The sequence below is a fragment of the Mytilus galloprovincialis genome, chromosome 8 (assembly GCF_965363235.1).
Source record: "Mytilus galloprovincialis chromosome 8, xbMytGall1.hap1.1, whole genome shotgun sequence".
Lineage (NCBI taxonomy): Eukaryota > Metazoa > Mollusca > Bivalvia > Mytilida > Mytilidae > Mytilus > Mytilus galloprovincialis.
The window spans coordinates 33,174,940-33,189,833 of record NC_134845.1 but is presented as its reverse complement, the minus strand read 5'-3'; the positions used below and the strand labels follow the sequence as shown (position 1 = coordinate 33,189,833).

Here is a 14,894-nt window from a genome sequence, read left to right as displayed (position 1 = left end):
TTAATTTAATAATATTTCCTCTTTTTAGGTAGTGCTGCTGATGTATGTGAAGTACAAGCCAAAGACGAGATAATTTCTGTAAATAACCGTGATATTGGCATCATGACACAAGCTATGGTTCGCAAGGTCATTGATGATGCTAACAAGAAAGGAGAGTTAGAAATTCGTGTTAGGAGATATAATGCAGGTTTGTTACTATAGATACATGTATGGATGATGTTTGAAATGATATTTTACTTCAAACAAAATCTAAAGTGGTATCAGTAACACAGATTCCTCAAATTCTTTAAAATTTCAAATATTTTGGCTTCAGAACATTAATTTGGGTGTATATTTTTAATGGATATTTACCAATGACTAGGGCAAAATGAAATTTAGTTACATAAAGTGATTTATACCTGAAATATGGGTATATATATAGAAGTAGTTAACCTGGTTCTTTTACAATGTCATTGCTGTTAAAAATTTATTAAAATATAGATAAAAGAAGTTCAAGGGTCATACCAATGAGACAGAAACCTAACAATAGAAGAACAAACATTAAAAATCTAGAGGATGATCATTCTATGGTATTCCTTGTAAAATATTGACAGAATAAATATTGTTGAAAATTTTAAGAAAAAATGACTAACAAACAAAATCTTAGCTACATATAAAAATAAGCTTAAAGTTCTTGTAGTTATTGAAACTATTATTAATGTAAAGAAGGAATCCAATACCATAACAGTTTCTTGCAACTTTCCATAATATAGCTTTTGAATTTGTTCTAGAGCTGTATTAGAAGAAGGAACAATTCCACTTATTTTGATTGATTGATAGTTAACATAATTTTTGGAACTATTGTGTGCTTATTTGGGGTAGTCAGTTTTTATTGGCGGAGGAAGCTGTGTAGTGCCTGGAGAGAGCAACTTACCTTCTGTAGGAAAACTAACAATCTAGTTAATTAACATCAAAGTTGAGCACAACCTCAATGTTGATAGTGGCTAGTGATTCAGTAATTCCACTACTTAGACCGCTCAACATTATGAAGCCCCTCTCTTATTTTGATGGTTATAAACACTAAAGGAGCTCTAAGTAGATAACACTTTAATGGAATTAAGCATATTTCCATTTATAAATATACAAACTTTAGAATGACATTATAGACATCTGCAGATCTAGACTGTAAATTGAGGTTTAATTCATAAATTCATAGATGGCGATAAACAAAATGTGTGTTGTATTTTCAAACCATATAATTTATTTTACATAGTCTTAATTATGCTGTCTTTTCAAAACAATGTGTAGGTGTGACTTGAAAACAAGTTAATTACATGTTGAAAATATTTTAAAAGCTATCCACACCTTAATGATCAATAGTAAAGATTGTGATGAGTTAAATACCATGTCATGTTGGAATCCTGATATCAAATAATAAACATGATAAAAATGCATTGTGGGAGTATTTTGTCTAGTGCATATATAGGTTTTGTAATAGTTTGCATATTTGACAACAGTGGGTTTTGTAATTGTTAGCAAATTTAACAACAGTTAATGTTGGATTTATTTGACAAACAATTATTTAATTCTCTTAACTTCTGAAATTTATTTGCATAATTTAATTTTTGTCTACATGCACTTTTTTCCGGAACCATATTTGTCAATTCAAAATTAAAATTAGAAACTATATAAGAATATGTTTGCTCACAATAAAAATATAGCAAATCAAAGTATATCTGTTTGTATGCATATTTATTGAGTAAAAGAAAAATAAGGTTAATTTTTCATAATGGAAGAATTCACAAAAGTTAATTAAAACTTGACTGTATTAAAAAATCTAAATAATCCTTGTACATTGTGAGAGTGTCTAAAAGGTTTATGATTGATGGAGATACCTCTAGCTCTCTAACCTGTATATAATTATTTATTGAAGGAGATACCGCAAGCTCTCTAACCTGTATATAATTATTTATTGGTTTATATATCTTTTAAAATGAAGATTTCAATATATATCCTGTATAAAAGTGATTGATGATAAGTGATATTATAAGTGCTGCTACAATGGAAGATTAAGGGTACACTTTATAAATGATGACTTATATTTAGCTATTTCTCTAATTGATCTTTCTGCAAATAGAAAAAAAAAGTACTGTTTGAAAACCTTAAATTTAATTTTGAATCTTGATTTGATTTGATTTGTTTTTTGGTGTTTTAATGCCATTTTTAAGCACCACATTTAGGCTATTTCATGGGGGGAAACCAGAGTGCACGGAGTAAACCACTGACCTTAAAACTGACAATCCTAGTCAATTAAAATTGAAGTTCAGTGGACCTACACGAGCGAGGTTAGAACTCCCAACCTCAGTGTTGACTGGCTAGTGATAACAGTAATAACTACTTAGGCCACAGAGGCCCTCTTTTTAATCTTGACCTCAATTTAATAATAAATATAATTGTATTTTTTATAGAGGACTCAGAAGATGAAGAAGATGAGGAGGATGATGAAGATGACGATGCTTTCCATCCTTCTTTAAATTCCTCTGTAGAACCAGAAACCTCCTTCTCTACAAAGTCAACATTCCAACCTTCACGAACATCATCAAGGGTATCTGAGTCTCCTTCAACTCCTGAAACTACACAGAGGACAAGGTCATCATATCAAACATCATCTTTATCTCGTAGAACAGAATCACCATCTTCCCAAGAGTCACCACTAAGGTCACATGACCCTTCACCAGCATCTAGAACTACAGAGTCTTCCTCCACAGATGAAGCACCACGATTTGCAAGATCTACACATGAATTCTCTGCAAGAACTAGACCATCTCCAGAGAAAACTATAGAGAGTGCTCCTCCAAAGGAGGAAGTTATAACAACAACAGCTACAAAAGTCACAGAATCATCACCTAAGCCAACTGAGATGGATACATCACTACCTCCCTATCAACGAAGGAGGCAGAGGCCGAATTATAATTTTAATACACAAGAAGATACAGAACCGGTATTTAACTATTTCATAGTTTACTATATGTTTTTAATGGAACTTTCATTTCATAAGTAATGCACTGTTCTAATAGGGAGCCAAGTTAGTTCTCTTTAAATATCAGCTCTCTAGACGTTCCTGTCTGCTCATTTGAAAAGACCTTTACCATAACCTAATTTTCTGCAGAAAAATTACCAATGAGCATATATGAAGTCTGCATAAAAAAAATGTGATGAGACATCTCTCTATAAGAGACCAAAAGATATAGAAGTTAACAACTGTAGGTCACTATGTCCTTCAACTATGAGCAAAGCCAATACCACAAAGTCAGCTATGAAAGACCCTAAAGTTTTGATCGGATTATTCCTATGCAGCATTTCCTGAAATTGCAATATTAAATTAATATCCCATTTTTTGGTCCATTTTTCAACAATCCCTATGATTAATGAACCCAACATTTCTGAATTAATATAATAATTACCTTGGAAAAAACCTTGTTCAAGTCAATTAATTATAAAAGTAAAATAGGTTTACAAAAAAACTAAAAACTTATGAAAACATTTTTGTTTGTTTACAGAAGACAAGTATACTGACAGAACTAGGTCGTGAAAAAGAATGGATCATGGAGCAAATGTCAGGGGCAAAATCATCTACAAATGAAGAGGTAAAAATTAAAATAAATTTACTGTGAAAAAGTTCATTAGGAAAATAACAATGAAGCAATTCATTTGTATTTAATTATAACTTGTAGAAATATGTATTTAAATAAAATATGCAGTTGTAGTTAGGAAGATGTCTTGTAAACAGATATGCAAACTTAAATAAAAATTAGGCTACAGACAATTTCATTGAGTATGTAGCTAAATGCAATATCTTTGGTTAGCTTGCTTGCTAGCTGAACCGTAAATTCATTATTTGGTAAGGTTTACTACCCTCCTTTTGAAGTAGCCTAGTCCTACAGACAGATAGATTGGTTATCTGTTGGACTAGTCAATTCTTAAAGGAGGGTAGTTTACCTAACCTTATAATGACTCCATGGTTCAGCTAGCAAGCAAGCTAACCAAAGATATTACCTTTAGCTACACACTGAATGAAATTGGCTGTAAAACCTACAAATTCCTTTTTATATATGTGGAGAATGGCTGTATTAATAGATTGAAAACCCAAATAAATAATGGATGTTTAATAATGTCTTATTTTTTTCATCAGAAAGTCACAGAAAGAGAAGAGGCTGCGATAGAAGATCAGATTATTCCACAATCCAAACCTAATGAGGAATCGTCCTACCATAGGTCATACACATCATATAATAAGACTGAAGAACCAGTCACAAAAGAGGAACCAGTTTTGCAACAGACTTCCCCATCATATGAAAAGATAGAGGAAGAAAAACCTACAATTAGAGTTCATAGGTCAAGACCACCAGAAGAGGGTAAATGTTATAAAAAGTGTTTTGCAAGTGTTAAATATAAGTAAAGAATTATATTTGGAATATAAAAACTCCTTTTTGATAATATGAGACAATGCATGGTAAATAATGTCATTTGCATAGCTTTTTATCAGATATGAAATAATTCTTTTGAATAACAAAGAAACACCTGAAAAAATTAAAGCCATTGTTAAAAAAGAAAATTGAACCTACATTCTAACTATGTGTGAGGAGTTTCAACCACCATTGAAATATCTGAAAACACAAAAGGGCACTACAAATGTATTAGTCATACTAGATAAACAGAGTGCAATGACCAAAAGAAAAAAAGGTGAAAAAGGGTAAGTCTTGAAAACATTACACAGTTTTAGCAGCACGAGTTGTGGCGACACAAAGTCTTAAATTCTAAACAACCAAAAATCAATTATCTTGATTTCATTTTCAGTTCTTGTATCTTGAATTAAAAGCATCCTTTTGTTGAAATGTGTATACCACACCACATACATACATACAGAAGTCTGAATGATAGATGCAAAATGTTCCAATATCCCTTTGTCAATTAAAATGCTCTGAACTTCTTAAACCTTGGCGTAAACCTGTGCAGGATCATATATTTACTTCAGAAATAAATATACTGATTTTCCTGTTAACAAATTTTCTAATTTGATAGTAATTCACAAATATTTTGCATCAGTAATATATAATGTATATATATAATTTTTTTTTTTAGACACATCCAGGAGAGTAAGAGAAATTCCTGTCACCAGAGCCACAAAGCCTGAAGTGAACCACATAGATCTACCTGTACATACAAATCACAGAGAAGATAGACATGAAGATCTTAGTCCCAGCCAATCATCAGGAGGCTTTGGTCCTCCAGAAATTCTACGAAGATGGCAAAGACCTCGTCCACGGTCAGAGTATTCCAGTAGCAGTAGTATTAATAATGATGACAAAAGATTAAGTGCTGCCTCTCTCGATTCTACAGCATCTTCTCCCAGATTTCCTGAGGATGATATTGCACAGGTTAGTGTATTCACAATATTATCCATTATTTCTCATTTATAATAAAATTTGATAGTTTCATAAAATGCTGTTGATTGATTATTATTCAGCTGAAACTAAATTGTTGTCATACCCGTAGCCAGGGGGGTTCGTCTGAACGGGGCGAACTCCCCCTTGAAATCAAATAAGCACAGTCAACGTTTTGTTCAAATTTTGACTGTTAAAATCGAGTTCATGAATCCAACGAACCCCCCTTTGGAAATTCCTGGCTACGGGCCTGCTTGTCATTCATTGGAAAGAATTACCCACAAATTACAATGCACGACTTAGTAAAAATTGTAATGCTTGAATGGCAACTTTTGAAACCCTGAACTCAAATATTCATGAAAATATAATTGTTCCTAATCCTAGAAAATTCATACCTCCAAAAAACTAATGAATCCACAGTTCAAGCAGAAAAAAATTAGCTATTCTAATTCAATACTTGTATGTTATGGATAACAGCCAAAGGGAAATAATTGTAATTTGAAAAAAATCTAAAAATGTGTAAATAGGAAGATGAAACTTTAGTACAAGTTCATAGTAATTTTAGATTACAAGAGAGAAGTATTTTTACGCAATTGAGCATCAATTTATGGTATTAATAAATTTCAGAATCATATGAATGGTGCTAAACCTCATGCAGTGGTTGGTCAGCCTGTCATATTAGAATTTACACAAGAACCTTCCTCACAGTCTTTTAACATGTCTGCTCCATCTCAGAGCAACAATGCCTCTAGTTCATCACTGGTTATAGATCCCAGAAACAGAATGGATGAAAGGTATGTGAACATTCGTATAGTATACTACTGCAACAGTTTGTCATAGCAACTACTCTGTATCTACAGAACAGAATTTCTTGAAATTTTGTAAATAGTTATAGCAATCTATGAAGATGTACATATTGACAGGAAATTATGATTAAAGTGTTTGTCTATGAGCACACTTTGAACTTAGAATTTTGGCCAAAGCATACTGCTGCAATAGTTTATCATTACAAGGTTTATGATCGTTTCTGAAAACACACAACAGCATATTATAAAACTTTGTTAATAATATGGACATAATATGTAGATATACACAAGAAATTTTTATCCATTGACTTTTGTAGGAATTTTTAGTGTTTCAGCTTCATGTCAGAATCTGGTCAGATTGTGTTTGCCCAGTGACAATGTGGGGGCATGGGGTATGTGAGCGTGCTCATATAGATTCTTTAATTTTCAAAGCTAATGTTTCACCCCTCTCGGAAAATTCTGTTTATGTATCTTACTAAAACATACATACATGTTCTCTATTTATTTTTAGTGATGTAAGTCTTCCACAGTACAACTTCCATTTCAACATAGGAGACAATAATTCCAAAGGTAAATCTAATACTTATGATTGGTTTTGTCAAAGAAACACCAAAAAAAAACCCAGTAAAAGTAGACATCATTAACAGATATTGTGTTATAAATTGTAATTATTAGGCAAAAAGCCAGATGTCTCTTGTACGGTTTCATTTAATTGAAATAATTGAAATTGAAATTATTTAAAATAGCAGTTGCTGACATTATTAAAAACTGTTTCTGTGTCTTTTAAATATAGACATTATTGAATAAGATTGCAGTTTTGATAAAAGGAAAGCAAGAGTTGTTTATACATAATTTGTAAGTTTTGTCATAAGTTTTGCACTAAATGCAGAATTAAGATAACCTGCCCATTGTTTTCAGCTCAATTGATAAATTTATAATTATTTAAACTTTGAATAGAAAAAGACCAGTTGCAATATGACCTTGAAGCTGAAAGGGAGAGAATTAGACACGAAGAAAAAGAAAGGATGGAATATGAAAGGAGACAATGGGAGGAAGAAGAACAAAGAAGAATCCAAGAGAAAGAGGCACAATTGAGGGAGGAAGAGGTAAATGTTGATTTGTTATTCATGTTATTACAGAAAACTGATTTGTACCATTCTTTTCTTAACTTGTATGATAACCCTTGAACCTATCTCAAGCAAGAAACTGTATTGTGTATTCACCAACAATGTAACTCCACAGAAAATATTTCAACTTTCCCACATGTTTAAAAAATTGGATTAAGAATTGAATGCTTATTTTAGTAATTTTATTAGGCTGTTAAAGATTTGCCTAATGCACATTTCATGGAAAGCATGGGAACACTGGATACTAAACATTTTGGCTGATACATTCTCTTACAACTCTATAGAAAAAACATTCATTTTTTTTAAATTGCGCTTTTTTGCTACAACCATGAAATTATGAGTTACTTGAAATTTGCAGTTTGTTTTCCCATGCACTGCTGTGACATTGTTATGGAATGCACGTGCTGTCATGAATAGTACATTTTATTGGGAAATAAATAAATTTTGGAATGTCTCTGGAATCTGGATTGTCTTGTAAAACATGCATGTTATGTAACTATTCAAGTTTATCTATAACATAATAAATAAATGCATCCAAAATTTGCATAAAGCACCTGGTCCTGTATTTCAATCATAGCTTTGTACTTGTAAAATTGATAATTACCGAAATGTTTACTTGTTATACATGTTATATACAAACTTATTTATAAAAACTATCTTTTGATATATGACTTTCAACAATTCTATGAAGCTAGACGATTAAACTGACAATAAACACAGAGGATCGGTAAATGTAAATATTGAATGTCAATAAACATCTAAAATGAAATGAAGTGCATTTTTCACATAACCATGCAGTTATCAGGATGGAAGATTGCACTGAAATTATCTTTATGAAATATGATGAAATATTTTCGTAACCAATTTTATAATTATTTCACTACATGAGTAATGAATGACCTTCAGAAAGGACAAGCTCTCCCAACCTACGACAAGCTGTAAATTGTTCTTAGTCTAGACAAAAACACAATATTGAAAAATTAACATGGTTTTCTGACTATTTAAAATTTCTAATATGTAATATACCTTTTGTATAAAGTACCTGAACTTCAAGCAACCAGGTGTACACAGATTGAAGTAAAAAACTGATTTTAAAATTTATATTCATTATTTTACAGGAGAAACTTCAAAGGGAAAAGCAAAGAATTGAGGAGATGAAAGCTTCAATGGAGCGTGAAAAGATGGAATTAAGTAAACATCAGAATGACAATAGGAATAGTGACCAATATAATACATATAGTGATAATAAACATGGAAGTGATAGGTATTCAAGGTCAAGGCCAGAAAATCACCATTTTTCTGCCTACGCTAATTCAAATTCCACACCAAGAACATTAGATACTTCTTCATCTTGGAGATCTAGTCATCCGAAAGAGGAACCACAGCAACGAGAAAATTTGTCAAGGGAGGATATGTTGGCTATGAATAGGACGGCAAAGCCTTTTAGTAGGCGACCTGAAAATGAACAGCAAAATAATGCTAATGATAATCATGTTCAAAGAGACAATTTATCAAAAGAGGATATACATGGTTTAAACTATGCTCCAAGACCAAAAATTCGCAGTTCACAAGACTGGATACAAAATAATGATAGTGGAAGTAAACATTCTTCAAGATCTGAAAGCCCTAATGAACATTGGTTAATAGAAGAGGCTGAAAGACGGAGAAAGTCTGGTCACACGTCTGGCTATCAAACAGGACCAATTCAACCAAAGAGTGATATTTTATCTAATCGTTGGCAGAACGACAGACATGGTCAACCTTCTGGGTCAATGTCCCCTCAGAATACTAGGAGTTACGAAGTTAAACAGTTTAGTGCTAAATCTCAAAACAAATTGAATCAGACACTTCCAGCAAATTTTAGTATTGGAAATATCAAACCAAAACCTATGCCTCCTGTACCCCCAAAACCAGGACGTAATTCTAACAGCAATTTCTCATCATCAACTAGAGCCCCATCAAACGTGTCATCACCCACTTCACCTTCATCGCCAAAAAGTTACGCTGAACAAGTTGTAGCAGTCAGTGGGAAACAGCTTTGTTCACATTGTAGTCAAGAGCTAGGTAGGTTGGAATATATATTTAATATGAAAGGAATACCAAATGTAATTGTGAATACTTATCATAAAAACTGTAAACCAAATTAATTTTGTGAATATTTTATTTGGCAGCAATTTAATTTTGTGATTTTCAAATTTATTTGAGGTATTTAAATAATGTTGTAAAAGGAACGATCTAATTTCTACATGTTCTTGATGATTTATTTTCTCGTTATTGTTTTACTTGTGAAAATCGTGAAAATAAGTTGACTTACAGTATACTCTGTACATGCTGTATTTCTGTTGTACATGTATCTTATATCAATAAGTAATTTATGTCATTTTGAACTGGTGTATTGTTTTAAAAAATATTTATTTAAATATAATTCATATAGATCAGATATATTTCCAAACATAACAGTATTTTTGCTTACATGGCTTGAATAGCTTTGTTTAATATATTTTTAGAAGTTTTTAAAGACTTATCCATTGGTTTGTTTTGAATCATACCCTATCAAAGACAAATACAAATTCTTTACTGCATTGAAAGAATTTAATAAAAATAGTGAAAAAATCTATATCTTTTTATCATTCGTTATCAAGATGTGAACTCCATTGTTTTGAATAAATAATTAATCTTAACAGAAAATCAATGTACAGTCAAAGGCTAGACACAAACAAGTCCTTTTTATAGCAGAAGCATTTAGAATGTTTTCTTCATCATGTTAATACTTTGTCATAAATTATTGCTCTTAAAAATGTGTAACAAAATATGACTTCAAAAAGTTAATGATTATATTGCAGAGCTTGGCTATGAATTTTTTTTTTTTTATCTTGTATCATTAAACAGAAAATTATCTAACAGGACTGTGTGTTGCATACATAATGATATTTTTAAGCAATACATTTTGAAATTTATGCAATATTTTTAATGATTCTAAAATATGCTAGAATAAACAGTCTAATGATTTAGCTCAGTGACAATTGTTCAAGATCTAGATTTGCGTTAATTAATGTCAATTTATCGTCAGTTATTAAAGTTAACATGAATGATAACATTGAATTCTGAATATTTACAGGTTTTGGAGCAGCCATGGTGATAGAGTCTCTAGGTTTATACTACCATGTACAGTGTTTTAAATGTTGTGTATGTCACTCCGCCCTTGGTAATGGAGTACAAGGGGCTGACGTCAGAGTTAGGGTCAACAAGCTACATTGTCGCAATTGTTATAGTAATGAGGAAGGTAAGGTCAGCCATGCATGATCAAATAATACTGTAAATTCAGAAATTACAGCAAGGTTTTTATTAAGGCAAATAATGTGTGACTGAGTGAGTATCACAATAATAAGAACTTGCATTCTTATCTGATACATATATCTGTATGCAGATTTTCCTGAGATCGCAATAATTAATCTCCCATTATTGTCCATTTATAAAATCTCAATTATAAATGCAGGCAATAGTTTCTGAATAAACTCATCATAGATATCAGGACTAAATTTTGTATATACGCCAAACGCGTGTTTCGTCTAAAAAAGACTCATCAGTGACGCTCGAATCCAAAAAAGTTTAAAAGGCCAAATAAAGTACGAAGTTGAAGAGCATTAAGAACGAAAATTCCTAAAAGTTATGCCAAATACAGCTAAGGTAATCTATGCCTGAGGTAGAAAAGCCTTAGTTGAATTTACAGTAGTGACTTTGATATTGTGTATGATGTAATTAATCTACCAAATAAAGTAAAACATGTAAGGAAGACGTTAAAAATGTTAAAAAAAACCTTAAATTAATCAGTTCCAAAGAACTGTGATATTATCTCCCTTTGGAGGACACGCATGGTTTTTACATGCTCTACTGAAAATGAATATAATCAGATATGGATAATATGTCGATCAGACAGATAAAGGCATTCCTCTAACAATAGTATCCCATAAACATGATGAATAATAACAATGGATCCATACATTTTTGTCATGGTAATGTGTCTATATTGGAAGCCATTTTGTTGCTATTTATGTTAATTATATATTAAAGCATGAAAAAATGATCATGTATCTTACTATGTGAATAAGTAATTCATGCTTATACATCATGTACATAAATATAAGCTATTAGAAACAAATACTTAGGACAAATATAGGCAACAGTAGTATATCACTGTGCAATAGTTATAATTTGATAAAGCAAGCACAAATCTGGGTGAAAACCACATAAACTATAAAAGGAAAACAACAGAACAACAGAAACAAAACACTGAACTACAACAAAAGCAAATATATGTTAGGTTTTATAAGTACAAGTATGTTGGAAATTTTATTTAGAATCTGATTTTGGAATTTCTTTTATATGAATTATATTTTATTTTTCAGCTGGATTGAAATTCAGCAAAGTTTGATAGAAAACACCATATCACCATGACAACTGCATTGGAACAAAATATAAGATAAATCATGTTTATATGTTATAAGAAACAGTCAAGATAATATCATGAAAAAGTCTTCATCCATGGATTATCAGAAGCTGGAAGGTTATTCCTGTGGAAACATCAGAATAAATGTACAGCCCAATTTTGAGAAATGTTGTATCACCATGGGGTTGTTGAATGTGCTGTTAAAACACAATAAATCATACATGGATTAGTACAATATCAAAAAAGAAACAGATTCGAAATACTTTTATTTATACTGACAGCATCTTCATATTTCTGAAACAGTATTCTTAGTAAAACCATATGTAAGACATTGATTGAAAAAATCATTTTACAAATAATATAAAATATTAATTAATAAAATGACAATAAAACATATATTTTAAGATTCCAGAGTTGCATACTTAAAACGTGATCAGAGACCGAAACTCAGAATATATATTTTGATTAATGGTGATTTTCATTGGTTGATAGTTACCCACATGTTATCTGATCAATTACATTATATCAGTTCACATTTTCTATAATCTGTTGGTTGATACTCCCCATTGCCCCATTGTTTTGCTTTGGTAAGAATTAGATATAGCAGTTAACCAGGAGTTTATATATTTTGAAATCCAGAAATATTCCTGGGTTTGTATGATAAGGTTTTATGGTCTAAAGAAATTAAATTGTTTTAGGTAAATAGTATTGTTATGAAAACTCAAACTGTCTGGCAATCAGATTTCAGACTACATTAACAATTAACAAAAATTAGAAGGTGATCTGAAATAAGTTACAAAAAAGATCATAACAATGTCATGAATGTTATTTTATAAAAATGGAAAGTGGCTATTTTTTGTATGCATGCTAAACAATAAATATGAGGACGAAAACAGGAATATATATATATTAATAATTGGTTTATCTAAATTGATATATAAATATAAAATACATTACTTTCTGTGGATTCATTTATTTTCAATGAAAACCAACTTTATTGGATTGAGGAAAACATACATTTTCATGGATATTTAATCTTGTGATTTGTCAAAGTCTGCATATATTCCTATAGAAAATTTGTATTTTATTGGACATTTGAATTCATGTCTCCTGGTTACCTACAAATCTTAGAAAATTGGTATCCAATGAATAATAATGATCCACAGTATACAAGTTTCAGTTCTTGCTTTATTTCCAATGAATTATATCTGATTGTTATAAATATGGATGCAATAAAAATTGTATGTGCCTTCATCTAAATCTTTGAATTTGTTTGTTTTGTGTTTAATGGATAACTATATGTGTTTTTAATTGACCAAGTGTTGGATGTTAACTTTGTGAATACACAGCATTATGAGAAAATATATAATCAAATGTGTGGTATGTCCTATAATATGACTAGTGGTGCATATATAAATACATGTGTCAAAGACAACTATTGTTAGCTGTGATCAAAAGTGAGATGTGAATTTTTTACACGACATGTATAACTCTGTAGAATGTTTTAGTATATATCAATATATTCATGATTGTGTCTCCATTTTAACTCCATTTTACATAGAGTAAATTTTATAAATAGCATTTTATGTATATTTAAATGTACTAAAATAACATTCCTTTTAATATATATTGTTTAAATGGGAAGCTGCAATCCACTTTGTGTCCATATATTTGATGTCTGTGCAGAGGAATGACTGTATAGTGGAACCATATGTGTTAATTGATTTCAAAAATGTAGGACATTTGTTTTTTAGAATATATTTTTTGTAATAAATATAAGTGCTTAAGTCTTGGATGATAGTTTGCAAGTGAAAGAAAAATGTGATTTGGGGTCTCAGATTTAGTTCTCAGATTTAGTTGTTGAACAAATTGAAGGGTTTAGCTCCATAAATCAACATGTAGGTGTTTCCCTTTATGAAGACAATGTGTACCAATATAAAAAATAGTTATAATCTTGTTTAAGAAGTAAACCTATGAATTTGTCATTGTCAACTTGGTATACAGTTTAAATGAACTCGATAAAACTGAAAGTAATTGTTCCAAAGATATGTATGAGTGATAAAGAGTAAACAAAGTGTTATGAATGAGGAATGCATGTTGAATTGGTAAGTTTGCAAATGTCTAAATATCTGTGAAAGTTTGCAACATATATGTACAGATGGAATAGTGAAAAAAATGCTGTTAAGGATTTACAGTATAGTTGACATAGAATATGTATCCATGACATTGTAATTAAATCAGTATATTATATATGAGAAATTATGACAGTGGTCAGGAACTAACTTATTTTGTTATGACCAACATGAATTTACTACATTTAGAAAATAAGTATTTTGTTGCTTAAAGGTGATAAATCCTCATTATTTAAAAAAGATGGGTCCATTATATTGCATAGGTTATTACTTAATTTGATTTTTCATTCCATATCATAACAAACTATAGTTGTATGTTATTTCAGTCTTTAGATATGAAATAGACTACAGTATTTATATCAGTTGCTGGAATAGAATTTCAAAGTGTCTTGTAGAAATGTTATCCATTTTTGCTCATTTATCTTTTGTTCCTGTAGAATCAGGATGTCATTGTCTCTGGATTTTGATCTTTTGGAAGAACATACATTTTACAAGTCTGATGCTTTAATATATTTTAACAAAGATACTTTGGTAAAACTTGATTATGTGTAACTATACACTGCAATATAAATAGCATTTGAAGTGAAAAGATGTAGTATGTATTATCTTTCAGCTTTTAAATTTAGCATTTTGTTAATGTTTAGTTAATTATCTAAAAGAATACTTTCATATGCATTCAGACGTAAAAAAATGTATTTTTGAATTAGTCAATGTACCAGAATCTGGAATCACATCAAGTTGTCAAACATATTAGTGTAAGTTTTCCTTTAAAAGATCAAGATCTTTTTATATATATCATACATTGCCATAGAACAATTTATGTATTGGCTTATTTATTATTAATATTGTTATAATTAATTACAATCAGAAGCTTGCTGACATAGTGCAGCAATAAATATTGCAAATAATATCAAATACATTTTATGTATGAAATAATAATAAAATGTATAAACAAAATA

General features: G+C 30.4%; 1 protein-coding gene across 6 annotated transcripts in view; it reads left to right on the top strand.

Moving 5' to 3' along the window:
• Positions 1 to 14,894, top strand: part of LOC143085595 (uncharacterized) — a 76,017-nt gene extending 61,123 nt beyond the window's left edge. For all 6 annotated transcript variants that reach the window (XM_076262052.1, XM_076262057.1, XM_076262053.1 and 3 more), the window contains 11 exons: positions 33 to 187; positions 2,448 to 2,980; positions 3,540 to 3,626; positions 4,172 to 4,394; positions 5,122 to 5,417; positions 6,051 to 6,217; positions 6,741 to 6,799; positions 7,187 to 7,335; positions 8,475 to 9,420; positions 10,475 to 10,639; positions 11,763 to 14,894. In XM_076262052.1, coding sequence (XP_076118167.1) covers positions 33 to 187; positions 2,448 to 2,980; positions 3,540 to 3,626; positions 4,172 to 4,394; positions 5,122 to 5,417; positions 6,051 to 6,217; positions 6,741 to 6,799; positions 7,187 to 7,335; positions 8,475 to 9,420; positions 10,475 to 10,639; positions 11,763 to 11,788 — 2,806 coding nt within the window. In that variant the 3' untranslated portion in view covers positions 11,789 to 14,894. The remainder of the gene's footprint in view (positions 1 to 32; positions 188 to 2,447; positions 2,981 to 3,539; positions 3,627 to 4,171; positions 4,395 to 5,121; positions 5,418 to 6,050; positions 6,218 to 6,740; positions 6,800 to 7,186; positions 7,336 to 8,474; positions 9,421 to 10,474; positions 10,640 to 11,762) is intronic.